This window comes from Rhodnius prolixus, unplaced genomic scaffold (genome assembly GCF_049639745.1).
Source record: "Rhodnius prolixus isolate KJV_2025 unplaced genomic scaffold, Rpr scaffold_10, whole genome shotgun sequence".
NCBI lineage: Eukaryota > Metazoa > Arthropoda > Insecta > Hemiptera > Reduviidae > Rhodnius > Rhodnius prolixus.
Window position 1 is genome coordinate 22,515,028 of NW_027411615.1, and position 27,392 is coordinate 22,542,419.

A 27,392-nucleotide genomic window follows, 5' to 3' on the forward strand; every position below is an offset into this window, starting at 1 on the left:
GTTACGATAAGAAATACATTTGTGACAAATGCAGAAAATATAGAACAGAATAGTATTCTAACGGGCTTTATAAAAACCCGCGACTTCACAGAGAAATAAGATGATTTACAAAGTAAAAAGTTAATGAAAAAAAAAATTGAAGCTGGATAGAAAAAAGTAGAAGCAAGCTTTCGAGGGAAATAGCTATAAGGTAATTTTAAAGTTTTTAGAACTGTATAACCGAAAATGTTCTTTAAAATTCTTCATAGATTATCATGGTACAAGAATAGGAACTTCTCCACTTTGAAATAAACAAAATAAAGTTGAATTTGATGCAATCGTTTGTACGAAAGTATTTTAACGGGCTATATAAAAGCCCGCCAACTTCAAACCTCCCAAATTTAGTTAAATTGATTAGAAAGGGTATCTGAGGCACGAAGCAGTATTATTTGGTTTATTGAGACATACACACTAAACGATTTAATTTCACTTATTGACTCTTATGCTGGTTTAAAGATTGTAAGTATTTCTCGAAAGAAAGGTTTGTTAAATCACAAATAATCAGATGCATCGCATAATATAACTTAATTCCTCATTAATTAAATTTTTCCAGTTGGTAAAGGAAAATCAGGAAATTTCGTGAAAGACTTTTTAATTAGGATGCTGCTATTAAAAGAAAAGTAAAATATTATTTTAAAAACTTAAAAGAGAAAGAACAATCTCTTTAAATGTTGGTGTAAATTTTTTTCTTCAGCAAAAGGAATACTTAATAAGAAATAAAAAAGTATAGAGTATAATTGATTTAGAAAGGAAGTTAATTAAATAATAGAAAAAAGGGAAAATTACCTTTAAACGAATGGATGTTAAAATGATGATGATGATGTTGAATTGAGAATTAGTCAAGGTGGTTAACCTGGGTATTAAATTGTATTTGAGTTGAGAGTTGAGTCCTTATTACTTTCTCGCTCCTTTAGAATGCCTTTTTTGTATTATTATTTATAATAATATAAACATTTTTGCTATGAAACTGAATAAATGATACATTTAATATCTAATGAAGTCTGTAACTCCTTACAAGCATCACTCCTGAAACAATTACTACGATCGAGTCATGGATATGACAAGTGCCGAAGGTAAGCAATATTTTATTATCTTTTTCGAAATATTATGGATTTACACCAAAATCATAAATTTCAACTATAAGTACTGTTTAATATGAACAATTTTCATGCTCTATGCTAAAACAGCAGTTACCCTTTTTATGTTAATGCAGTTAATGTTCATGTAAGTTACTTGTAATTACATTATTCACTAATATCTTTCTACATAATTTAATGAAGCTTAAGTTATAATATATTTATGTATTTTAATTTGATAGCTAAATTCCCAATCCTTAAAACTTATGAACTATAGAAGATTTAACAGACAAAAAAATATACTATTATTGTAACATTTTATAATTACATTATCTTGTTAGTAATTTATGCTTGATTGCAGAGGATTTTTTTTTTTTAAGGCAACATAGTTTCGTTTTTGAGAATTATTGGCATTTTGAGCTAGTAAAAAATATTTAATTTTGCTTAGGGAATTTAATTTCAAGTTCTCTTAATGAAACTTCAAATTCAGTAGACAATATCACGTGTGACCTTTTTTGTTTGTTTTTTTTTTTTGTACATTTCACGTTATGCTTAATAGAAGTTGATATGTTCAGCTTTATTCCCAAAATATAAATGTGAGATCTTTAGACTAGTTATCTAGAACATTCCAAGGTGAAGTAACCCACAAACAACATAGGTTTATTTATATATTAATATCAGTTTATTGGTAGAAATCTATTTTCTCGATTTAATTTAAGTTTTTATTTGTGCCTTCTAAAAGAACGCCGTAGTTTATATAGTTAATTAAAAAAAATATATCTTTTTTTATTTGTTATATATTGAACCAGTATATCCCTGAAATAACTCTTATATAATACTTTTTATTCCTTTTTTTCCTAATATAAATACACTTTTAATGTATAGATTAATAATATATACTTGTTGTTATAATGATGTGTTATAATAATGTGGGTTGTTTGTAAAGTCATGGTAAAAGTGATTGGTTATTCATTGATCATTTCTTGCTTTTTCATGCGTAAATTAGTAATTTTATTTTTTCCGTTTCAAAAGACTTACTTTTCTTTTGATTCCCACATCAATTAACTGAACTGTAAGTTTATAGTAAATTAAATATTAATTGTTAGGATTTTTAACATTTTTTGTTCTTGGAAATATATTTATTTTATTTTGTCCCTAGAAAGAAGGCAAATTTATTTGCCTAGTCATTGGTTTTCCTAAGCTAGATCCACCAGTTATTCTCGATTAGAACCCAATGATGATTACCCAATGAAGTTTTTTTTAAAAGGTGCATTATAATCCTCATTGCTTACCTGCACAAATTTTGTGTAATTAAGACGTTCTTCAAAATTAATTTCTTACTATAGTAGTTCAAATCCTGTTATTACTAAATAGTAAATTGTTTTTCCTCAAATGAGTCGACTTAATAATTTTTACTGTTTATAGTCAATATATGTATCTTTTTTCTTTCTCTATGCATCATATAAAAGATTTCTAAAATTGTTATTTAATTAAAAAATAAAAATTAATTGTTTGTCAAAAGACGATGATATTTAATTCTGTAAGTATGATGACATAAAGTTATTTTGCTGAAAAATGACATTCACGTGTCTTGTTTTTAGCGATAACCTCATACCTTTGGGAGAAAACTTAAGGATTTCTTTTTATCTAGCACTGATTTTTAACTTTTTAATTAACCGTTTCTTTCTACGAAATATTACCAAAAACTTCTGCTTGTTTCATTTTTCCGAAGGTTTCTTTTGTATTTTTTTTCCTAGAAATTTATTTAGTAGGAGTGGTATGATTGTTAAAAAGAGTAGAAGTATAACTGATATGTTATAGGAATCCATGGCCTAACCTCTGCTTTACCATGTTTTGTTGATAAAGTGCCTAAAAATTTTATAAAAATGAACTTGGGATAAGCATAAACTGAATCAACTGTTCAAGTAATTCAACTCAGCAGTAATCACTGAATTTTAGGGTCTCCTAATTACTTAGGGTCTAGTAATTTCTTTAAGTTGAAGCTTTTTGAAACGCCAAAAATTCATGTTTAGATTTGTACAAGGAACTGGCTGGCTATAATGTTAAATCTACTGTATTCTAAAAGATTTGTTGTTGCTCGCTTGTGTTGTCAGAGTTGTTCTTGGAATATAGGTGTCTATATTGTGTCGTAGTTTGTGTGTTAGTGGGTGAGAAGTGAGCTAATGAGTTTGCAAAATCCAAACCAGTGCATTCGTCTAGTAAAGTGTTTACAATAAATCAGTTTTTCCTTAAGATAGACGATTATTCAAACCCATTAACATTAATGACCTTGTAACGTCTTTGCTTACTGTTAATTACGTACCTCTGAGGGCCCTACCTTCTTATTGAAGGTGTTTTTCGGCTGGGATACTGGCTGGGCCGCCAAAATATCTGAATAAGAAGTTGATCCAGTTCCTCTTGCGGAGAAAGATGTTTGGGGTAGTTGACTTTTTGTAAAAACAGACAAGGCACCAGCTATCTTTATCACAGATGTATGTATTTTGCTATTTTGACAATTCGGATCTTTATGTACATACAAATAATTTCCCTTAATTCTTTTATGAAAACAATTGAACGATGGAAGTAAGTGTTTCCTATAGAGAATGTTCCTTTGACTGAGTTTTTTTTAATACTATTGATTGTGTTAAAAATCACACCTAAAGTTAATGAGCTTTGAAATTTGTCTTTAATCTAAGGTGCTGTCTATCGCGCACAAAATCAGCGCTGTTTACCTTAATTATTTAACGACAATTTGATTCTTTTTTTGCGATTTTTAATCCGATCCAGCGCTGGATGGAAACTTTTGCTAAACATTTCGAGAAATGCGTGTAACTATCCTAAGGAGTTTCATGTGTGCATCTTTGAATGCAATTCAGTATTCGTCCTTGATTTGCAACGCAAATTCGTTTTTCTTTCTCACAAATACTTTCAACATTATGTTTATGATTTATATACATTTTTAATTACTCTTTTTTTATTGTTTGTTTAAGAATTAGGTCTTGTGTGGATGGGTGACATGTTATTACACAACGATCCTGGAGGATTAATGATAAATTCAGGAGTTGATCCTCATAGGACTACATTCTTTAGTGAAGCTCAACAAACAATTGAGGAAATGAGGCAACAGAATACTCCAATGGTAACTTTTTGATTAAAATAATTAATGTATCAGCTAATATTAAGTCCAGCTGCAATTAAGCACTCTTCCTAGGTGCTTCTAACAGCTTACAGTTCATCTGTAACGAGAAAACACTGCCCGTAGGGGCGACAATGAATTGAGGAGACTGTGAGCGCCATATATTAATCAATTAGAATGAAGTTGTCAATTTAAAATGAGAAAATGTTTTTTTTTACTCACTTTATCACCGTCGTAGTTTCTTAAGTACGATATGATTTGCTTCCTTCAAATAAACTGCCAAAACAACAGGCACCTTGTGTTTTACTTAACGGTATAGCAGATTAATACTTTTAATTGCTCGTTATATTTTCTAATGAAAAAAAGAAAAGTAAAATCTTACTTCTCTATTTTAGTTAAACTTTAGAATATTGGAGTACAATCTATAAATAAGATGAACATAGTCGATATTTAACGAGATGGACTTAAGATGTGATTATCTGTGAATTATTATTTTCAAAACAATAATAATAATAATAATAAAACTCTATGCGGGAAGGGATTAGCTATGAGGCTAGCATACTGGACTCCCACGCGGAGGTCCCGGGTTCGAATCCAGCAGCTGACCCTTAGATTTTCTCTTCCTAGGAGCTTCTTACAGCTCACTGTCCGGTGATGGACAGTGTTGTCTGTAACGAGAGAACACTGTCCGGAGGCCGGCAGTGCACTGAAAAAAGCTCCGGGCGCCAATAACCTTAGATGTTGAAGCGCCTTAAATCATTAAAGAAAAAAAATAAATAAAACTATGCAGTAGAATGTAAAATCAGTACCTCATGGGTATACAACACTAAGTCCAATTTTTTCAAAATTTCTTTTTTTAATGTTTCTAATACAAAATTATTTTTTTTATTACATAACCACCTGTTAAAGTGCATCTATGTTACTTGTTATTCACCAAAAATTTAAGCAAAATAACTCCCGTGGGCTTATAATTAAGAAAAATCTTTCATTTGCTCTCCTGAAAAAAATTAAAAATGTGACATGGTGTTGTATACCTCTGAACTGATATATAAAATATCCAAAGGTTGACAAAAAAAGTTATTGTTAATTAACTTTTACTAAATGCCTTAATAAATAAAATAAATTCCTTTAAACTAAATTTACGCTGTAGCTAAGTACGATTTGCTTAACAAAAAGATCAAATTCCAAAAAAAATATTGTTTCATGCATTTTCAATACATTTTATCGCATAAGGTGCTTCCATTCACGATACACTTTTTGAGCAAGGCTTATCTTCGCAAGAATGCTTTACCGGCGCGTGAGGAGATCTCTATGTCAGTGAAGCCAGTACACGAACACAATAAATTCTTTAAACTTTTGAACATAAATGATACTAAATTGAATAAATTAGTGTTTTTTAATCCAAATTTTAAGTTAAAAATAAATAAATAAACATAAATTGAGGTAATCGAAAGTCATACGTGAGTTATTACAAGGATTTTACTTATGAAAGTCACCGCTTCTCTAATGGGGTTAGAGCAATCAGAAAATTTCTATTTTGTCTCATTTTACTAACTTAATACGGAATTGTTGGACCAATTTTGTTTCATCCTCAATAAGTCTTTTGTATGGGGTAAAAAAAAAATTCTATTAATGGCACTAACATTCTACGCTTCTCTTGTAACATCAAACATAATTGTCGCCTGAAGGTTCTCACTTCAGCCAACACTCTCCATTACGGATAAGTAAGCTGAAGAGGCTTCTAGGATGGTGTGAATCTATTGGCTGCATACTGGATTTAATCTTAGACAGAGCACCGACTTGGTGGACCATTGCGCAACTAACAGCTATTTATCATTCTTATTAGCGAAGTTTCGGTTATAAAGAATTGAACTACCATATGAATATCACAGAAGTGATAGTGTTTACAAAGTATCGTGGAGGGTTTTTTATAGCTTGAAAAATTGTATTATTTATTTAAATAATTAAATTGGTACAAAAAATGTATTTTACTTACTCTTATTTTAGTTTACTACAGAGAATATATTTTTTTTTTTTTTGCCTCTCGTGCCAAGCGAATCAGCCATTTTTTCTCTTTAGTATCAAAGTTTTTTTCTTTACAAAAACTGCATAGTTCTAAACAACGAACATATTTTTAATCATTTTATTTATTTTTTTCTTTATCTACTGAAATGAGGAGAAGGATTTCAAACATATAAAAATGATATGTTTACATTATGTAGTAGAAAGGAAACGAACGTTTGACGACATAGATTGCACATTTAGATGCACATTTCGCTACGAAGACATAATATTCTCCACCAACATCTATATGTGCTTAAGTCTATAAAAGAGCTAGCAATGAAATATGAATGTATTTAAAAGTTATAGCCGATTAGAATGAATGGAAGAAAATGATTAGAGTAGGATTACGTGATTTTAATTTCGGTTAAGCTATAAGGATGGCAGGAGCACAGAGTACTGATTCATCCAGTAGCTGTAGTTTATGTGAATAGTTGTACGAGGGTCGTTTGAAAAGTCCGTGCATAAATAAAAACTACTTAATTTTTTGGGGTAAACCTTTTTTATTTTTCAACACAGTCTCCTTTTAGGCTTATACACATCGTTCAACGCTGCTCTAGTTTGTTGATCCCTTCCGAATAATAGGATTTGTCCAAGTCTGAAAAATAGCCATTCGTTTCTGCAATCACCTCCTCGTTTGAATAAAATCTTTTTCCCGCCAGCCATTTCTTCATATTGGGGAACAAATAGTAGTCCGAGGGAGCCAAGTCTGGAGAATAGGGGAGATGTGAAACGAGTTGGAACCCTATTTCCATTAATTTTGCGACCACAACTGCTGAGGTGTGAGCTGGTGCGTGATGGAAAAGGACTTTTTTGTGGGCCAATCGTGGGCGTTTTTCTTGCAGCTCGGTTTTCAAACGGTCCAATAACGATGAATAATATGCACCTCTAATAGTTTTACCCTTTTCCAGATAGTCGATGTGGATTATTCCTTGCGAATCCCAAAAGACAGTCGCCATAATCTTTCCGGCCGAAGGAACGGTCTTCGCCTTTTTTGGCGCAGATTCCCCCCTTGGTAACCCATTGTTTAGATTGTTCTTTGGTCTCAGGAGTGTAGTGATGTATCCATGTTTCATCCACAGTGACGAAACGACGCTTAAAGTCCTGCGGATTCTTCTGGAATAGCTGCAAACCGTCCTTGCAACACTTCACTCCTTTGTCATGTCCAAATGTTGATGCAAAATATTATGTACCCGTTCATTCGAGATGCCCACAGCACTAGCAATCTCACGCACCTTCACTCTTCTGTCATCCATCACCATATCATGGATTTTATTAATGATTTCTGGAGTAGTAACCTCAACAGGGCGTCCAGAACGTTCAGCGTCACTTGTGCCCATACGGCCACTCCGAAAATTTTGAAACCACTTATAAACTGTTCTAATCGAAGGTGCAGAGTCACCATAATGTTTATCAAGCTTCTCTTTAGTCTCCTGAGGCGTTTTGCCTTTCATAAAGTAGTGTTTAATCAACACACGAAATTCTTTTTCGTCCATTTTTTGAAAATCACTCGACTTCCTCGATTCAAACGAATGCCAAACACAAAGAAATAGACCTATCTGGCTGAAACTTGGTGCGTATTCTTCCAAGAGATGCTACTAACTAAACATAATTTCGATACGCGCCAGTGGTGCTATCTCTCTGACTTTGCACGGACTTTTCAAACGACCCTTGTATATAGTGGAGGAATGAATGTGTGAAGCGATTGTATTTATAAGTAAGAATGGAGAGTGAGTGAAATAAATAAATAAAAGGGAATACTTGAATTCAAATTTTCATTAAAATTTACTTTTAAAAAATATGTACTAGTTTATTGAAAAGCATAACTTAAAACCAGTATAAATACAGATTGTTGTAGCTTGTTCTTACCACGGGTTTCTGTGTTAAAATCGATGGTTACCAGTAAGTATTTCTTTTCTGGAAAGGCAAGTTGGTTTTCGATTTTTAATTAGTTTCTTGACAACTTCGTTGACTAATCATTTTTACGACTGTATGATTTTAAATTACTTTTTAATTATTAATAAAAACAATAAAATACTTAATTTCAGTATGTACAGGATATGAATGGTTTTGTAATGCTGGATGAATTGGAAGAACCATATTTGGAAGAAGAATCTAATGCTTTAGGAATCCAAGGCGTTATGCCAGACGTTGATCCTTTAAATTTACCAGATGAAGTTACAATTAAACAAGAGTTTCCTTTAAATAGAGCGAACCCACATCAAGGAAGTTCTACACAACAACAGCCACATCCACAGCATCCACAACCGCCACAGCCTCCTAGAAAAATAAAACCAGTTAAACATCCAGCTTTAAAATTACAAACGCCAATTGCATATCAAAGAGATACTGATCCAAATGTGATACCGATACATAAGGATGGTATGGGTAAGTAAAATAATAATTGTAATAATAAAAAGTAATCAGCAATTTATTTTATAAGATAATAAAACCTAAACATATTGTAGCTGTTTGTGAAAAATGTGGAGCAATAGGGGTAAAACATGCATTTTATACTAGAGAAAGAAGGTTCTGCAGTTTAGCATGTGCTCGTGGCTCTGCAGATGGGCCACCTCCTCCAACTCCATCTAGTGATAATGATGAAGAAAATTCTTATTCTATGGTAAGAGTATTTGTAAATGTAGATTAATTTAATTTTTGTTCTAATTGTAAAATGAGTATTTTTCTATAATAAAAACAATATAATTGTTACTGCTGAATATTAGAAATATTAGGTGTAACAAGAGCTCGTGTGTTTTTACAGTTTGAGTTCAAAACTAATTTTTTTACTCTTATACGTATCGTTTGAGTCATCAGTTCGATTCCCATGTGATATGAAGTACTCTTTTTGAAGGCAGATAAACTGCAAATTTCTCCGTATTTTAAAAGTTTTTACTGAGCAAAAAGTAGCCACTAAGAGGGTGAACAGAGTTAGTATGTAATCGTTCGATGGTCACAGCACCCGTAGGATCACCTTTCATCTTTTTTTGCTGTGGTTGTCCATTTGATCTTATTATCGAAGTATTCTACTTTTCGTGACAAATAATAACGTTTTATGAAACGAAAGCCAACTCTTATAATGAAAGGTTTGCTGGAATGATTCGGCATTTTCTAGGAACCTTATCGACCGGTTCCAAATTTCACTCGAAATTTCTAGTGGCATAGTAAGCATTCAACTCTGCAGTTGTTCCAAAAATTTCGAATCTTAACCCTGAGCTAGACGGAGCTTTCTTTCTAAGCTCAATTCATGGCCTTTAAATCATTTCGTACCATATTGTCTACTCCGGAAGAATCATATTCTTCCTCTTCAATTGATTAATTTCGGCCAATTTTTAAGATCTCATCTAGGATGACTCAATTATTATAATCATTTTATACTTCGTAACATACTATAGTTGATAATGAACATGTATCATGCAACAACATACCTTGTTAAAAACATGTACGGATTTTAGAGCTGGAAAGCCATCATTAGCAATAAGAATATGATTAATCTATTATAGAATATGGAATATGGTTTTAACCATTCAACCAATTTTAACCAATGTTTTAACCTGGAGTAGGTAAATCGAAAAAAAAATCTCTCAGTTTGCTAACTAATTTTATTAACTGTGCTTTTTAGTATCAGCATAAGATGGAAATAGATTCAGAAGTAAACGTACGGATTCATGCTTCTCTACCACCTCCTCCTCCACCTCCGCCACCATTAGAAGAAGAACCGCAGTTTCCGCCAGATAAAAGAACTCAACCACATTTAGCAGGCACTTATGAATGGACGGAATTATTATCTGAAGAAGGTTTCACTGCTGCTAGTGTTTCATCTTTTAATCATGTAAGCACTGCATTAATTTACAAATTAAAATTATTTTTAGCTGAAAAGTCGTTTTTTAATTTTCTAGTGTTTTTGTAATAGAATTTATCAAACTTGGTATTTCCTTTTGGTTTGGTCTGTAATCAATTCGGGAACTTACCAAAATCAGATAACCGTTAGTGAGTTTTTACTGATGCGTTTTTTGCCCACTTCCCGAAAAACCAAACCAAATTTTTTTTTTGGTGGCCATTATTTTTATTTCAAAGATCTAAGAAAATTGTGTCTTTTTAAAGGGTTCTTAAAGATTAGTTACTATAATCAATCTTCTAAATGTGGCATTTGAGAATCATTTTTACAAATTCAAAGAAAATAGCGTACCCTAAAACGCGATATTACAAAATACTTTTCTGAATTGAAAAATGATTTATGTTTTTGAATTTTCTCTTAAATTACCCCAACGTTTTTATTAAACTCGGCGTCCTAACTACAAACATATTATACAATCTCTTAAATTTGGAAAAAAATTATATATGAAAATGATTTTTAAGTGGGGCTAGAGGCGATAGATGTAACTCTAAAATCTGGAAGTACCTCTTCAATATTAAAATCTAGAATTAAAAACATTTTCTAGATTAAGCGAGGCGCAGCTTTTTGTGGGTAATTTATACAGTTTCACTTACTTATCTGCAAATTACTTTATGTATTTATGGCATGGGTACTTCGCCCAGTTTAATTTACTGCAATATGTGTAAGTCGTGTGTCTATACCAACTTTTTGGGTTTTACAGGCGCCAATGTCTAACAATTGGGATAACATCACTGTAGGTATGAAAGTTGAAGTGGAAAATACTGATTGTGACAATTATTCTGAAGGAGTCCCTGATTCTTTTTGGGTTGCTACAGTTTTAAAAATTGCAGGTATAATATAGAACTTTGGTTTTAGTAAAATTGTTTTATAAATAATTTTTAATTTTACTTATACAAACTTGCGTATTTTAGGTTACAAAGCATTGCTAAGGTACGAAGGATTTGGTCAAAATGAAAGCAAAGATTTCTGGGTAAACTTATGCTCTTCAATGGTTCATCCTGTAGGATGGTGTGCCAACAGGGGGAAGCCTTTAATACCTCCAAAGAGTAAGATCTATTTTTAATTGATTTTTCTTAATTTATTTTTATATTTTGACTATCAAATATTTTTTATTAATTTAATTTTAACTTCAGCAATCGAAGACAAGTATAAGGACTGGAAACACTTTTTAGTTAAAAGATTGACTGGAGCTAGAACATTACCTTCTAATTTTTATAATAAAGTTCATGAAAACATGAAATCTAGATTCAGGTTAGTAAAAATAATTTTATTATTATTATTAAAGTTACTAAAAATAATGCGTTGAATTATTTATAATTTAATGCGTTGTAAATTTGTTTTTTGTGCAAAAATTATCTGTTGAAAGTTGGAGAAATGCATATAGAGTGAGCAATTTCTTAAATAACCTCTTTCGTATGGGAAGACATTATTTGACTCAGAACTTTTGACATTCAAACTGAGTCAAATTTTCTCAAGGGTATTGTGATTCAGAAGATTCGAAATTAATTTTTAGATCATTTCCATTAATCCGGAAGTTCATTCTTAAAACTCGAATCTTCACACTTCTAAAGTTCTTTCCTTATTAGTAATCGCCTATTTTTTCAGGCGGGGCTTAAGTTCAACTACCATTTACTAGGTGTCGTGGACGGAGGCGACCAGCAAACGCACTTTACTATTTCTCATTTAACCATTAAATAAATAAAATCCAAGACCAAGACCGGGAATCGAACCCAGTACCACAATGCATATTAGCTTTGCAGGTCTCGCCTCTTAACCGCTCGGCTACCGTGGCGCCTTTCTTTCCTTATTATCGAAATGTATTGCTCAACTGTAATGTATTCAAAATACAAATCCCGTTACAGCTTCTAAGATCCCTCCTGGACCGCCGGATGGAAATAGGAGTGGGTGATCAAGTTCATCAATAGATTGTATTTTAAGAAAGGAAGAAGTATTGTGTTGAACTTAGTCTTTTTGAACGATAAAAGAACTTACTAAAATGAGTCAATGCGGAAATTGTGCATTTATTTACGTTGTTTTATTTGCTATTTTATTATTACTATTATTTTTATTTTTATAAGATAATTTCTCTTCATGAATAATGGGTGCAAGAGAATTAAGAAGGAAGCGGAGACACTCATTTTCTCAAAAGGCCCACTTCATTTGGATTTTATTAAGTTTAAAATAACAACAGGCCCTTTAATATATTTAAAGCTACTAATAAGTATTCTTAACTTAGACGAGGCGGTTGTTACGAAGTGTGGCTTTGTAAGTGGGTGATCCCCAGTTCGAATCCTGCATATAGCTTATAAATTTTATTTGTTCTTAAAAAAAATTGTAATAGTAAAGTATGTGCTTCCGCCCCGTCCATGACACCTAATTGGTCGTTAAGTCCCGCCTGGATAAATAAAAGGCGATTACTTCGCTTAATTTTTAACTCAGAGCAAATTTAACTTGAAAGGAAGTGTTAATTGTACTCCTCACAAAATTTTATGTAACTTTTATTGAAGCCTAAAAAAAAACAACATATGTTACAGATGTGACTTAAACTTGGAGGTTGTTGATAAAAACAGAATATCACAGGTCAAAGTTGCTACAATTAAGCAAATTATTGGAAAAAGGTTACACGTTAGGTATTATGACGCTGATCCTGGCGATAATGGTACTATAATAGACTTTTTTTCTGAAGTATTAAATAAAAACATATAAAATAATTATTAAAAAAATGATTCTAGAATGTCATTATTTAGGTTTCTGGGCGCATGAAGATTCACCATTGATTCATCCAGTTGGCTGGGCTAAACGTGTTGGCCAAACACTTGCAGCACCACCTATTTATGTAGATCGTTGTTTGAAAGGACTCCGTGATAAAGATGACGCTACGGAAGATCTATTTCCATTGGCTAACTCACTTCCTTATCATACAGGTTTCAGAGCAGGCATGAAACTTGAAGCTGTGGATCCATTGAATCTGTCATCAATTTGTGTAGCTACCGTAATGAAGGTACCCAATATTGCTATTGTGCCAAAATGGAAACAATTCTTATGAAAACATTAATTATTTTGGAACAGTTTGTGATTAGTTTTAACTGGTATCGAACTGAAAAGTGTACAGCTATGTTCGGAAAATACCATTATTGTGGAAATTCTTTATTCAACATTTACCCCTTAGATTTTAATTACTTCTTTACATTTTAGTGGTAATTTTTGAATTAAAATAAAAATTTGCTAAATATTTCTTTTAAATTGTAATTAAATTGTGCAGGTATTGAACGATGGTTACCTTTTAATCAGGATAGACTCATACGAGGAAGATATGAATTCACCTGGTTCAGACTGGTTCTGTTATCATTCTTCTTCAGCATGTGTTCTACCGCCCGGTTTTTGTAACCAGAATGGAATCACTTTAACTCCGCCTAGAGGTTATGATGCAGCTACATTTGATTGGGCAGATTATCTAACTGAAACTGGTTCTATTCCAGCTCCTGCTGAACTTTTTGACATAGTATGAAATTTGATTTAATTCTTTTAATCGCTACTTTATAATGTATTTTTTACTTTTTCTCTTTTGCCTCAAAAAGAAGTCTTACATTGAAAACAGCTCTCTGATTTTTTTTTTTATTTAAATTTTGTATTTTCCAAATTGACCATTCCAAAATTTTGATTCCACATAATATATCTAAGATACCAATGAAGAGAATTTATGGTGAAAATTCTATTATAATTTTTAATCTTGAAATGCTTCAATCTTTTTGAATCTTTTAATAATGTATTTTCAAAATATGTATTGGTCTATATAAATAACCTGGCGAATCACTGCAGACTGTCTAAGCACATGCATCGCACAGACCTGGCTCGTGTCAGAAAGAAGAGAAAACATCTGCAGATTTTATTAAGGCGAAAGGCTTTTAGGATTTTTAGAGGTAGTAAGACTCGTGCCTTCATACATTGTCAAGGAGCTTCTCACCTAACACCTGAGTTAAACAGAAATATCTGTCTGGAGGGTATGCTTTAAGTAGAGGAACACGCAGTAAGCTCTTTGGCGATGGTATAGGCAACCTCTATGGAATCTAATCAGTTGTAATATGTGTAAATAAACCGAAGCAACAATTTCCCGGCCCTTGGGATTTACTATTAAGAATGATTTATAATATGAATATCTTCAAATTTTTGTTTTGTGAATATTTAGACGTTATTTTCTTAAATGAATAGCAAAACTCAAAACTGAAAACAAATAATTCCAAAATTTTATATTTTTTACATTCCTTTTATAAGTTTGTATTCTTTTTTGAAAATCGGGGACTTGTAGGATGAAATTGTTGATTGGGAAACTTTCGAAAATGGCTTGCAAAATCAATAATGGTGATATCTGAGGATGTCCGGAATTTTGACAAAATAAATTTCCGACGACCTCTAGCGTTTATGACAAATTAAGAAGAAGAATTAAATATTACTTTAAATTCAAATTTAAAGTAATTCGCTTAGAATAAAAAGTGAATTCCAATATTTCGTGTGCTTTTTCTCGAATAATTTTCTGTGAACTCAATTTTTTACAAGAACTTAACACAAAACTGCATTAATGTTTGTAATTATTTTAGGAAACACCTGAACATGGTTTTATTGTAGGGCAGAGATTGGAAGCAGCAGATCTTATGGATCCACGACTAGTTTGTGTGGGTACTATTGCTCAAATTGTATGCAGGCTTGTAAGGGTAAGATTTTATTTTTTCTCCTTAGAAAATATAGATTAGTATATCCTGTTTTTTACGCTAGAATGTTTTCGCTTCACTATAAACTTTAAATCCAATGCGATCTTCTTTCTTGATACTTCATAAATGCTAATAACATGTTCAAGAAAGTGTAAATTCACAGTACTTAATGATTTTTGTAAAAAAAGTAACAAAGCCTCAATGACTTTTAGCTTAATGGTTTGCATATTACATTCCAGAATGTTGCACGTGTTTAGTCGTGAGAGGTTCCTCCCATGCTTCTGTTATTTTCAGACATCAAAAGAGAGATGTTAAAATTTTATTGAAGAAAAAATCTCGAGATAGCTGTCAGCCTCTTTTTCGGCAGTTAATTTTTAATGATGCTTCTTTCATTTTTCATTTTCAAACACGTATTAAAACAAAAACAAAACAAAAAAAACAGTAATAGATATTAGAGCTAATCAACTGCGGTAACCGCAATAATGATAATTAGTAAAATACCTTTGAAATGGGTTGTGATGTCTGATTTCATTCCAGCGTTGTATCAGCTGCTGTTGTAAACTAAGTTCCTTTCTTTCAGTATTAATCGGCAACTTTTTTAATAAATTTCTTCATGAATAAGATAATTAAATTGAGGAACGGTTTGAACGATCTAAAAGTTAATTTTCGGATAGGAACAGTTTTTATGAAATAAATGATTACATGAACATCAATAGGCGTGATGAACATTTCGTGTGAGATTGATATTTTTTAGATTTTATTTGTATTTTCATAGTTAAAAGCTCATTTATCCATTAAAGTTATTGATTTCTATTATTTTCTTTTGTTATTGACGAGCTTTTTTTATTATAAATGTACTCAGTAAATTAAAAAGCCACCCAAATGGAGACTTCTACAGGCTTTGAAAACCATTCCGCGATTCCTATTGACGTGTTAGATTCTGATATTCTGTCAGTTCTTCTTAAACTGCATTTTTCTCAATAGTCGTTAGACCTAAACTGGAATCGTGGGGAATATCTTTCCAGCGAAAGAGTTTTTTTTACAGATAATAACCTTATTTTTACTGTATCTATTTGTTACAGATAAAGGTGTTTTTTACTTTTATTTTCTTATTGCAATACTTTTTTATTGAACTACGTTGTATTTTAGTGTAAATATACATTTTATTTAGCCTTGGAGTAGTGTTACTTTTGTGTTAGAAATTTAGAAAAGCATCTCTGTCATTAAAGTTAAAGAAAGGCTTTAGTTCTGTTTAGAGCATCAATGTAGCTTTTAATTCGATTTGTTTACTAGATTCACTTTGATGGATGGGAAGATGATTATGACCAATGGCTTGATTATCAATCGCCGGATATGTATCCCGTGGGTTGGTGCCAGTTAGTATCTCATAAGCTTGAAGGCCCTCACACAGGATTTGGTCAAAAACCTAGCCCTCCTTGCAGTAAGTACATTTTTTTTTTGTTAGTGTATGTGCATCTAACATTGTTGATATTTTTTTTTTTTTGCAACCAATAATGTACACTTGCGGATCGTTATTGTTGATAGAAAATAAATCTGATGGGAGGCCCGGTAGGAAACGTAAAGGACGAAGAGGAATGCAGAGAAAAAATTTTGGTAAACTAATGGAAGAAAGATTAGCCGGAGGAGATACTAGCCCATCCGCTAGGAGTAATAACAGCAGTACATCATCCAGTAAATGTGACACAAGTTCACTTAGCGAAGGAATACATCAAGAACTTGAATCACAACAAACTGAGCCTGAACAATTGCCGGCTTCAACGCCTATATCTGTAACGCTTTCTTTGAATAGCAAGCCAACAAGACCTAGCGGTTTGTAATGAAGTTATTAAGATTCACTAACTTTAAAAGTCCTTGAAATAAGTTTTTATTCGTCGAAGTATTGGAATGAACAGAACACAAATAACAAGTTAATTGGTGGGTTAAATGGCTATCCACAGCTTGTATAAGTATACCAGGATGTAGTCAACAAAAAAAACCTTGGATCTGATGAATTTGTCAATCAATCCATGATGTAAAATAAGGATTCCATTTAAACATCCTTTTCTTCATTTCCGTAATGGATGATATTAATAATGCGATAGGCGAATTGTATCAGAGTTAGTCGTCAAAAACTCATGAACAGCGTACTGCAGGAAAACACCCAATTAGGAAATTTATATCTCTTCTAGTGTAGAAGATAAATAAGATAAAATATTACTTTAATATTAATTTTTAAAAATAAAGGCTTGTTTTTTTATAAGAGTTATGTGACTCAACAACAAACATTCAGAAATTGTCTTGTGGTTACCTTTTTATTTGGGAGCAACGTAGCACTTGAACCCATTTCAGAATATAATGTTATTCTATTCAAAATTACATTTAGTCGTGCCATTTGGAGGTCTTAACTTTAGAAGAATAGTTAGTTCCACATTTAAAAAAATTATCATTTTTTTTTTTATTATTTACTTTTATCCAAAAATTTTATTTTTTGAGAACAATGACTGATAGTAGTTTCATCTTCTAGGGGATATGGTAGAAGGAAAAGGACAAATTCCAGAAGAAATCGGTGAAGTTCCTGCACAAGATCAAGCGTTACCAGAAGAAACAGAACCTAAAGCAGATCCCTCATCCATGACTAAAGTGGTACGATTTTGGTTTGATTTTTACCTGTTTTAATGCAGCATAACATTTTTTTTATTAATTTGTGATCTGCTTTATTATTATTACTATTATTTTTAAGAAGGAAGTGACGCCTAAGTTAATCCCGAAGTTAGTGGATGCAAGTGAACCTTTAGAGCTATCAAAAGTTGATCCAAGTGACTGGGACGAAATGGATGTCGGTCAATTTTTGACATTAAATAACTGTGCTCCATATTGTGAGAGTTTCACTAATAAGGTAATACAAAATTTTACATTCAGCGACATTAATGTATTTATTTATTTATTTTTAATGAAAGGCGCTTCAACAACTGAGATTAGCGACGGGTTAATATTTAATACAGATTTTTAATTTACCTGTAACTGAAGACGCAAAAAGAACTTCTTTTTCTTTTTAATAAGTATAACTTCGTTGATTTTCGAAACAATAATGACTAAAAAATATTGTAGTTATTGCAGTTTTGACTTTATTTAATTGCCGAAGAGAATATCAAGAACATGGTTATTAATAGAATAATGTGAATTCAGAAAAGGACGTTACTATAGTGAGAATCTAATTTTAAAAAAGAAGAGAACTCAATCTGGAGAAACATACCACGGTTTTAGATTCAATTGTGTGAAAGAACCACATTGTGGATAACATTTAAACTGTGCCTTATCCTCGTTGTTTAAAGAAATCACATGAAAGAACCGACTAAATCATTTGTACTGGATACCTAATCATTCAGACTAGATTCAGTGAAGACCAAAACAGTCTACTAGCTATAATTTCTGCGTCGTATTTGACAATATTTCTTCTGGCGTGGCCACATTTTCTTTTCGAATGGCCTTTACACTGTAGTAAAGTTATCGTCTACTTTTTCAGGTGGGGCTTTACGTCCGACTACCAATTAGGTGTCGTGGACGGTGGCGATTAGCAAACATACTTTACTGTAAATTTCTTTTATTAACCATTAAATAAAATTTAAGGCCTAAGACCGGGAATCGAACCCAATACCCCAATAAATATTAGCTTCGCAGGTCTCGCCTCTAACCGCTCGGCTACCGTGGCGCCCGCCTTTTAGCTGTACTGTTCTAAGTAGATTTACAATTTGAAGTGAAAATAAATCAAGCTTGGAAAAATAATGTTTGGGGAAATTTTTACTTTTTTCCGTATTGATCTAAAGCATTTAAAATTATAGCCACAAAAAATTAATTTTACATAGCACAACAAAGTTATTGAAATTGTAGTCCAATCTTATTTTTTTAGAAAGTAAGGTTTAGTGACGTTCGATTTCTAAACGAGACGTTATCCTAATGAAATGCTTTAATGGAATTTAGTTGAGAGATGTCATTCAAAGGAAATTCCATCCAAATCAGAAGAAGGGAAATAAAATACTTAAAGAAGAGGCTCCTAATGTTTGCACAAAAAGAAGGACACCATGTTTTCCCGTTTACTATTTCCTAATTAAATAATCAATGTCAAAACTGCCTTATGCATATTTTGCTTGTTTATTATTATTATTATTATTAACTTTAAAGGTTATTAGCGCCCAGGTTCTTTATCGTTACAGATATCACTCTTTCTTTCTCCGGTCGGTGGACTTTAAGGTATTCTTAAGAGAAAATTTCAGGGCAAACGGTACTAGAATCTAATGAAATAATATCTGAGTCTCCCTCTAACGTTTTTTTTTAATTGAAAATCGCCGAAATTACCCTTGTTAAAAATGAAACCAGGTTTACATTACTACTAAAATGCTTAAAACCAGAAGTGAGCTTTGACGCCAGACTCACTTCTGGTTTAGTTGATATTTATTTTTAACTTTGCTTTTACAACCTTGTAAAGATGTAATTGTTTATTAAAAATTTGTTTTACTTTATTTTATTAATCGCTGTTAATGATTTATTTTGCAGAAAATCAATGGAAAAGTGTTATTAACTCTGACAAAAGATCAAATAATCGATCTTACAGGAATGAAAGTTGGTCCATCATTAAAAATATATGATCTAATACAACAGCTGAAGAATAAAGTAAACCCAGGACAAGATAGAATTCGTTTGGGTGTAAAAAAGTTTTTTTAATTTTTGCGATATTATTATTTTGTAAGGCGATAGTGTGACAATTTTGTTGAATATACAAAAAAAGAAAAGTGGCAAAAATATTTGATTAAGGAAAGTGAAAAAGTGGCATTTTTTTCTTCATTCTTTACTTTTAATTAATTAGAATTTGTTTTTGTTTTATGGATTTTTTCTGGTTTAAAGATTATATTTAAGCTTTTTACTTTATATATATAGCAAAATTATATTTATATATATTTTATGAAATTGCAATTTTATGCATCAGAATTCCATCATTGAGGCACTTAAAAATCCACTCGTGCTGTAGCAGACAACTGGATAGTACCAACAAAAAATAAATATATAAATAAAATAAATGAATTTTCACTATAATGTTAACTAGTGTAGAAATATACTCAGGAATTTATTTAAAAAAAATATATATATAGAAAAGAAAAAGAAAATTAAGATATTAACAACAAATGTGTATTATTTGTATTTCATTTTTTTTTTTGGCGTATAGATAGTTGTATGCACTATCCTTAAATATCCTTTAATAAGGCTATTCCCCTGATTTTCTTAGCATTCATTTAAAAATTGTATAATTTATAAATAATTAAGTTACACAGCTAATTTTCTGAATTATTTTTCCAGTATAAGAAGATAAATGCTGTTGTATCGTTTATTTATTATAATAATGTAAATATCTTGTAGTGTTCCTTACAGATTTTAAAAATTGATTTATAAAATGCTAGAACATGTGCCTGCGGTTGAGAGCAATATAAATATATATATATATATTTTTTTTTAGAGTTAGTACTAGTTGAGATCTACATATTGTTATGCCTGTCTTAAATAATTATTTTCTCCTAAACAAGTGCTTATTATAAAAGAAAAAAAATTAATTAAAACAAACTTTTATAGTAAAATAAAGTTTAATTTTGTTTATATCATTTTTATGATTATCAACTAATGATTGTAATAATAAAAACAAATTTTGATAAAGTTTTTGTTTTAATATAAGGCGACCATATATTTTTTGTTTTTATTTTTTTCAATCTATTAAGGTATATAAATAAAAATGTTTCTATTGAGGGATGATTCATTTTATTGAGGTTGTTATAATAACTTAATCTTTAACTCAAAGTGGAAGACTAATTATGATAGTACCGCTTTGAAAAAAAAAAATAGATTAAGGAATCATTCATAATTATGCTTTTACCATGGATTATCTTTATATAAAATCTGTTAAGGAATGATAATTTTACTGGACAGGTGGGATGAATTTGAATTCTAGCCTTGACTACTTCTTATTTTTGATGAAGTGACATTGCAAAACAAAACTTTACTTGCCTAGGTAAGAGAAAGTAAAATGTATGAAGGATTCTCCAGAAAAGAGATTATCAGATTACTCTGAGACAAAAAAAAAAATAATGTAGCTTCGTTTGAAGAATTTTATGCAAAATGTTTCCTTTAATTTCTTATCTTTTCCGTAAAACGGATATAAAAGAGGTGATGTTTCAATTTTTTCTTAAAAAAACAATAATGAAAGAACTAATGTGGTCGCCTAAATGTAGTTTAAATTATGTTTTTTGTCAACAAGGGTTGTATAAATGACTAGTTTTTAAGTTAAAAAGGAACTGGTGAATCTTTTAATTATCGGATTCATTGAAAAAATTTGTTTAACAGTTAATGTATATAATTTTTTTTTTTTTTTAAATTTTTCTTTAAACAACATTAATTACCATATATTTATAAAATGTGATTTTATATTTAATATTTTTTATAAACTGTCAACAAAGAAATTATAATTATTGTTTGTTGAAATGAATTAATCAAAAATGGAACTTTTTAGTTTCTTAACAAGAAATGCATTTGGTATGGTAATTTTTACAATAAATTTGTTTGCTCCTTGAGTTTTTAGGAAAAATAATTGTGAATTTATTGCATTAGAACATGTTTTAACACTTAACCGCCTTGGTCCAGCGATGACGTCAGTATAAGTTCTCGTGTTTAGATAGAACTTGAAAAGGAAAGCTGAATATGTACCAAGTTAGGTGGTAAAAGCTATTTTTATTATTATAATTATTCACAAACAAATTATGGACCATCACATTCAATCGTAATTTTAAAATAATACTGATACAATAATAAAGATTGTGGTAAATTTTTTTAAATTCATAAATCCTGTTTTGATAATATTGTTGCGCTTCAAGCTTTTTTCTAGTTCTAACCGATTAACTTAGAAAAACTCTCTCTCTCAAAAAAAAAAGGGTTTTGGACACCTTAGATCCTGTGGAGTGCTATTAAGCAAAATGTTTCAGTGTATATATAAAGACAATCAAAAAAATAAATTTCGATATGTTCGTCCGCATCTTTTATATGTTTCTCTTTTGCAGTTTACTCGTGTTATCATCATAAGTATTTTTTTATTTTTATTTTGTAATACATTCAGAAATATTTCATTTAAATTCAGAATCATTGTTTATATTTATACCCATAATATGTCTTCTTTTTTTACTGAATTCTATCTTGTTTTTAGATCTTTTAGTTTGCTTCACAGTAATTATTTTTTCAAATCGAAAATAGTTTAACTACCTCAGAGAGCAAGAAATTAATGTAATATATAATTTGCATGGACATTCTAAAAACAAATACATATAGTCTATTGGATACATATAGCCTGTCGAATTTCTAAGATTTTTTTTTTCATTTTTTAAGTTCTAAACTTATTGTATTTCTTAATTGTCATTTTTAAAGCTAAAATTTAATATAGTTTTCATTGGATAAAACGTTCATATGATCCTGAAATATAGCTTAATTTATAATATTATTTTCCTTAAATACATTTTTAGTTATAAATTGATTTGATTTAATTTTTATTCTTGTTGAATACATTGTACATATTCTAGACAATTAAATCAATAAGAAAGAAAAAGAAAATTATAATTTTTATCTAATAATTATTTTGCGCATCCATTTTTTATTTTAGTGTTTATTTTCTTCGAAAATAATTTTTGTAATATTTGACAGTTTTTATGCTGTTAGTTATTTTTTTAATTTTATTTTTTTGACAGGTATGTGCCTTTTTGCAATTTTTTAATTTTTAAGGATTTTAAATGATTTAGTTGGTTATGCATTTTGTTAGTAACTTAGTAAAAGAGACGTGGTAGAGTTAGTTAGTTCTAGCATTAAATACATAATTTAAATTTTGATTCTATTTTAATAATAAGCCTGCAAATATAATTAGAATCTTCTAAATTTCGAGTGATTAAACAATTTAAGATACTGTGAGAGTTCTTAGCCAATCCGCTAGGTAGCATGAGAAGCATAGTGTGAATTAGTTGACTTTCTTAGTGTTGCTATTATTTCAAGCTTGGGAATCAAGGATTTATGGCTTCACAACTAAAGGTTAATTTTGCCAATATAATAAAGTAAGTAACTCCACTTATAAATTATTACTTTCATAAAGTAAAGAGCTTCACAGTAAGCTGAAGTACGGGACCTCGTGTTGGACATAAAAAAAGTAGTTCCTTGAATACTTGTGTTGACATTATTATTTTTACCTAAACTTCCGTCGAGAAGTAAAAAATACAAAATACTTTTTAATTAATTATCATCTGAATTCTATATGTAATTTAATATGCGTGAAAAAAAAGGTTACTTTTCTTGATATTAGGTGAAGGGGGGAGAAGCGCGCATGTATACACAGTCAGCCCACCCTTCAGCTGTTTCCCGCCAACGGCTGCCATAACAAAACGTTGGGAGCCGTTGTACGTATGCTCTGCTCTGCGGGTTAGTGTATATCGGTTTTTTGTGATTTTATTTTATTTTTATATGCTTGGAAAGAACTTAAATTGTAATAGAATTATAAGTGTGTTTTTGTGGTAAAATTATGGCGTCTCTTAGCAGGGGTGAAGATAAGATACGCTTGGAGGAGTTACACCAATACGAGGAAGATATAGGGAACTACTGCAGGTAAATAAGTGCTCTCTTGTTTTTCGGCCATGTTTACAACAAAGGAAGCTTTTGTAGTGTCACATGTTTATTTGCTATTTTTTAAATGTAATATTGGCTTATATATTTGTTAACCATATGACGAAATATGGACCAAGATTTTGAAAAAACTACTGCTGGCAAATTAGCCGAATGTTTATCTTGTTTAGTTATACAATTAACTGATGATAACTCTTCAAAACGTGGCATTGCGTGCCGGTAGGTCAGCTGTTTTACCATATTGCTTAAGGCTTATTTTAGATTCATCAGTTGTTTTCAAAACATAAACTTGGTTAATATTTTATATATGTTAAGTGCTGACAGTTTTTTTTATTTATTTCTTACAATTTAATTGAAATTTAGTTTTTATTAAATATTAATAAATTTTTTGGGCCATTTAACATGGAATAACCTATTTGATTTCGGCAAAGCTAGTGATCAATTTTTTTCGGTAGGCTTTCGCTTCCTAATTAAATGTTTCTGAATTGATTAAACTCGCCTTTTCAATGAATAAACTTCTCATTTTGTTTAATTATTTAGGTTAAAAATATGTGAATCTAAAATGGGAAATATAGCATCCCTTCTTTATAATGCACCTATGCAAATAGGAAATCACTTTTCTTTTCTTTTTTATTGCGTTAAAAAATCTTGGTATTGCTACTGCGAGAATCTAAGCGGACAAAAAAAAATCTTAAAATTCCCGTTTTTTGAATCTTTTAATTCCTTTTTTCAAGTAGATGTTTATAAAAATTAGCTGATACGTTTGCTTGTGTGGTTGCTCATCAGATCAGATGTTAGCATGCTTATTCGCAATCAGGTTGCAAAAAATGTAATATATAAGCCATGTCCTTTTCAATCTTTTTTTTTTTTTTTTTTTTAATCGTTTGTGTTCCATTTACTTTTATCATAATTTAAGTTTTTGTATTTAAAGTTTTCAAAATTTTCGTGTTGCTTTAGTTTATGTAGAAGTATTTGTAAAAATGAATTCATATTTTTTTAATTATGCTTTATAGTTTGTGAACAGTTTTAATTAGTGCATTAAAAAAAAGGAAAATTGATTCTAGTTATAATTTTTTTTTAATAATTGATGCTTATTTTATTTCTAGACTTAAATTTTTTTAATGAATTTAGCAATTTAATAAATTATTGTCTAGAAATTTGATATTTAGAGTAACCGTGATTCAACGGCATAGTACAGTTTAATTTTATAGTTTTTTTCGTTTTTAATTCACCTAATCGTTCTATCAAAGCCTGTTGATAGATTTAACAGATCTGTTTTATTTTTGAAAGAAATATTTGACACTTTATTTAAGATGGAAAAAAAACCGGCCGGTACGCGCACGTAGTTTCTGTTTTTATTTAAACGTGTTTTAGATAGACTTTCTCGTGGTTAAAATAGAGGGGGAGAACGCCAAGAAAGATGTCTTGGTTAGTCAGTACGTCTTGGCCAATGGGGAGACCTAAGGGGCCAAGATTTTAGTGGGGGATGACCTTGGAGGTTCCAGCTGATGTTGGGCAGCTGTTTTGACGGAACAACAGCAGCTGCCTGTGTCCCCTCAGTCCTTCTCTGTTTGTACTTCTACTCTCGTTCTACTAAATATCCTTCCCTCTCTCTTTTTAACTACACCCTATGAACACAACAGCTGTAGCGCATTGTACATGTGTCCCCGACCCTCTCTTGCCGCACGTAAACTCTCTTCTCCCTCTATGAACTCCTCTTTACAACTGCACCCATGGAAACATCACACTACGCTTCCCCCCCCCCCCCCCAGTAATTCTAACTACTAAAACTCGCAAACAATCCTCAATTGCAAAAACAAAAAATAAAATAAACACCAATCTCTTCTGTTTCTACCAAAAGCATTTTATTCACACATCCACGTATTTGGGTACATACACAAATATAATTAAGCTATATTGTTTCCATTGACTTACCAACTTAAATGTTTTCGATCTTATCGTATTACACACCATCTATTTATAGAATCCAATTTGCAGTCACGTAAACTTGTATTTGTGTATTACACACGTTAGCTATCAACATTACTATAGACTTCATTATATAAATATATATATACTTATTTATTTTTTATATTTGTTTTATTTTTATTTTTTATCATTTATTTATAATAAAATACATTTCGGTAATCAAGTTTTTTCCCACAATTTTGCAGCTGTTTTTTTTTTATAAGTAATTATCCGACATGTTTTTCCATTAATTTTATTTATTATATATCAGATTTTTTTCGTTCAAAATAAAGGGGACAATCATATGTACCATTCAGGAGACCTCTTGTAGCGAAGACACAGTAACCTTATATTATTATTTTATTTTTTTTTTTTACCTTGAAAGGTCATTCAGTGTTAATTTTTTTTTTAAGCTCAAATTATTTTATTGTTTGAATCTTAAATTACTTGTTGATTTGGACCCCTCTCTCTTGCCGGTCGAATTGGATTAATTTTAACGTCTATTGGTTAAATCCTATTCGTTCATTAGTAAAATAAAGATGAAATACTCTATTAGATTTAAAATCTAATCAAGATGTTATTTCATTAGTATCACCAATTCAGCGACTCTAATTGAACGTAGGTTGATTGACATTTTTGATAATTTTTGGGCATCAAATAAATTATAAATTCTAGCTTTAATTACTTATCTTTTTTTATCTCTTTCTATTCATTAGAGTATTTCATTGACTGCTAATTTGAGTTATTGTACCCCCAAAGTTGTAATTCCCCAAAATATTCTTTAAAATGAAACTATGGAGAAGAAAAATATATATATATATTTTTTTTAAAATGCTTCCAAATTTTTAAAAAAAATTACATAGGCTATTTGAATTTAAGAAGGCTTTCATTTTTATGAAATGGTTTATTTTTAGCACAAAGGATGCAATGATTCCTCGGCTCATTGCCTTCGAAAAATTATCACCTATAGTCAGTTTTTGTTTAGAAATTGTGAATATGTGCTGCAAACACTCCTACAGCTAAAAATTGTCGGAAGCTGAGGCTTTGTATCTAGGTTTGGGTACCATGAGAGACCTTACCGCAATGCTTATAAACACCTCAACAAGTATTACTTACTGTATTTTTTTTTTTCTTTTTTACTAATATTTTTTCTCTCCTGATGTAACATTTTAATAAGTTCTACCATTTTATAATCTGGATTAACGTTAGTGATTATTCCAAACAGAGTTTGAAAAACATTACATTTATCATATTTTATTTATATTAAGAATTAAATTAATAATTTGTTATGGCATAAAATTAATTTTCCATGAAAAATGTTCTAATTCTTAATTTATACCAGTGATATGGGTAAATGAAATATTTAAAAGGAATTTAGAAGTTCTTTTTCCTGGAAAATGGTTCTAATTCTTAATTTATACTCGTGAGATGAGTAAATGAAGTATTTAAAAGGAATTTAGAAGTTTAATTTTCCTGGAAAATGGTTCTAATTCTTAATTTATACTCGTGAGATGAGTAAATGAAGTATTTAAAAGGAATTTAGAAGTTCTTTTTCCTGGAAAATGGTTCTAATTCTTAATTTATACTCGTGAGATGAGTAAATGAAGTATTTAAAAGGAATTTAGAAGTTTAATTTTCCTGGAAAATGGTTCTAATTCTTAATTTATACTCGTGAGATGAGTAAATGAAGTATTTAAAAGGAATTTAGAAGTTTAATTTTCCTGGAAAATGGTTCTAATTCTTAATTTATACTCGTGAGATGAGTAAATGAAGTATTTAAAAGGAATTTAGAAGTTTAATTTTCCTGGAAAATGGTT

At 30.5% G+C, this 27,392-nt stretch overlaps 2 protein-coding genes and 1 long non-coding RNA gene across 19 annotated transcripts in view; 2 read left to right on the plus strand and 1 right to left on the minus strand.

The window, feature by feature from the left end:
- Positions 1 to 51: 51 nt before the first annotated feature.
- Positions 52 to 21,766, plus strand: Sfmbt (Scm-related gene containing four mbt domains). Of its 9 annotated transcripts, none has more exons than XM_074133516.1 (17): positions 52 to 190; positions 4,106 to 4,254; positions 8,361 to 8,700; positions 8,781 to 8,935; positions 9,935 to 10,144; positions 10,911 to 11,040; positions 11,122 to 11,256; positions 11,344 to 11,461; positions 12,745 to 12,869; positions 12,943 to 13,211; positions 13,473 to 13,712; positions 14,806 to 14,919; positions 16,210 to 16,357; positions 16,462 to 16,746; positions 17,441 to 17,559; positions 17,657 to 17,812; positions 19,468 to 21,766. In XM_074133516.1, the coding sequence occupies exons 2-17, from the start codon at positions 4,123 to 4,125 to the stop codon at positions 19,633 to 19,635; spliced, it is 2,844 nt and encodes a 947-aa protein (XP_073989617.1). In that variant the 5' UTR covers positions 52 to 190; positions 4,106 to 4,122; the 3' UTR covers positions 19,636 to 21,766. The 9 variants fall into 9 exon arrangements, with proteins under 9 accessions (XP_073989617.1, XP_073989612.1, XP_073989613.1 ...); XM_074133511.1 differs by lacking the exon at positions 52 to 190 and adding an exon at positions 877 to 1,112 and having other exon boundaries at positions 17,660 to 17,812; XM_074133512.1 differs by lacking the exon at positions 52 to 190 and adding an exon at positions 877 to 1,112 and having other exon boundaries at positions 8,370 to 8,700.
- On the minus strand, positions 14,913 to 25,760 carry LOC141457033 (uncharacterized). The gene is made up of 3 exons (XR_012460172.1): positions 25,543 to 25,760; positions 15,418 to 15,568; positions 14,913 to 15,302 (listed from the first exon to the last, which is right to left on the minus strand). It is a non-coding gene; the product is annotated as an uncharacterized lncRNA (long non-coding RNA).
- crp (transcription factor cropped) overlaps positions 22,767 to 27,392 on the plus strand; it is a 150,616-nt gene continuing 145,990 nt past the window's right edge. For 2 of the 9 annotated variants that reach the window (XM_074133526.1, XM_074133522.1), the window contains exon 1: positions 23,671 to 23,826. In XM_074133526.1, coding sequence (XP_073989627.1) covers positions 23,717 to 23,826 — 110 coding nt within the window. In that variant the 5' untranslated portion in view covers positions 23,671 to 23,716. Of the gene's footprint in view, positions 23,046 to 23,332; positions 23,590 to 23,670; positions 23,827 to 27,392 lie in introns of those variants that run through there. The other 7 variants (XM_074133527.1, XM_074133523.1, XM_074133521.1 and 4 more) reach the window with 7 other exon arrangements.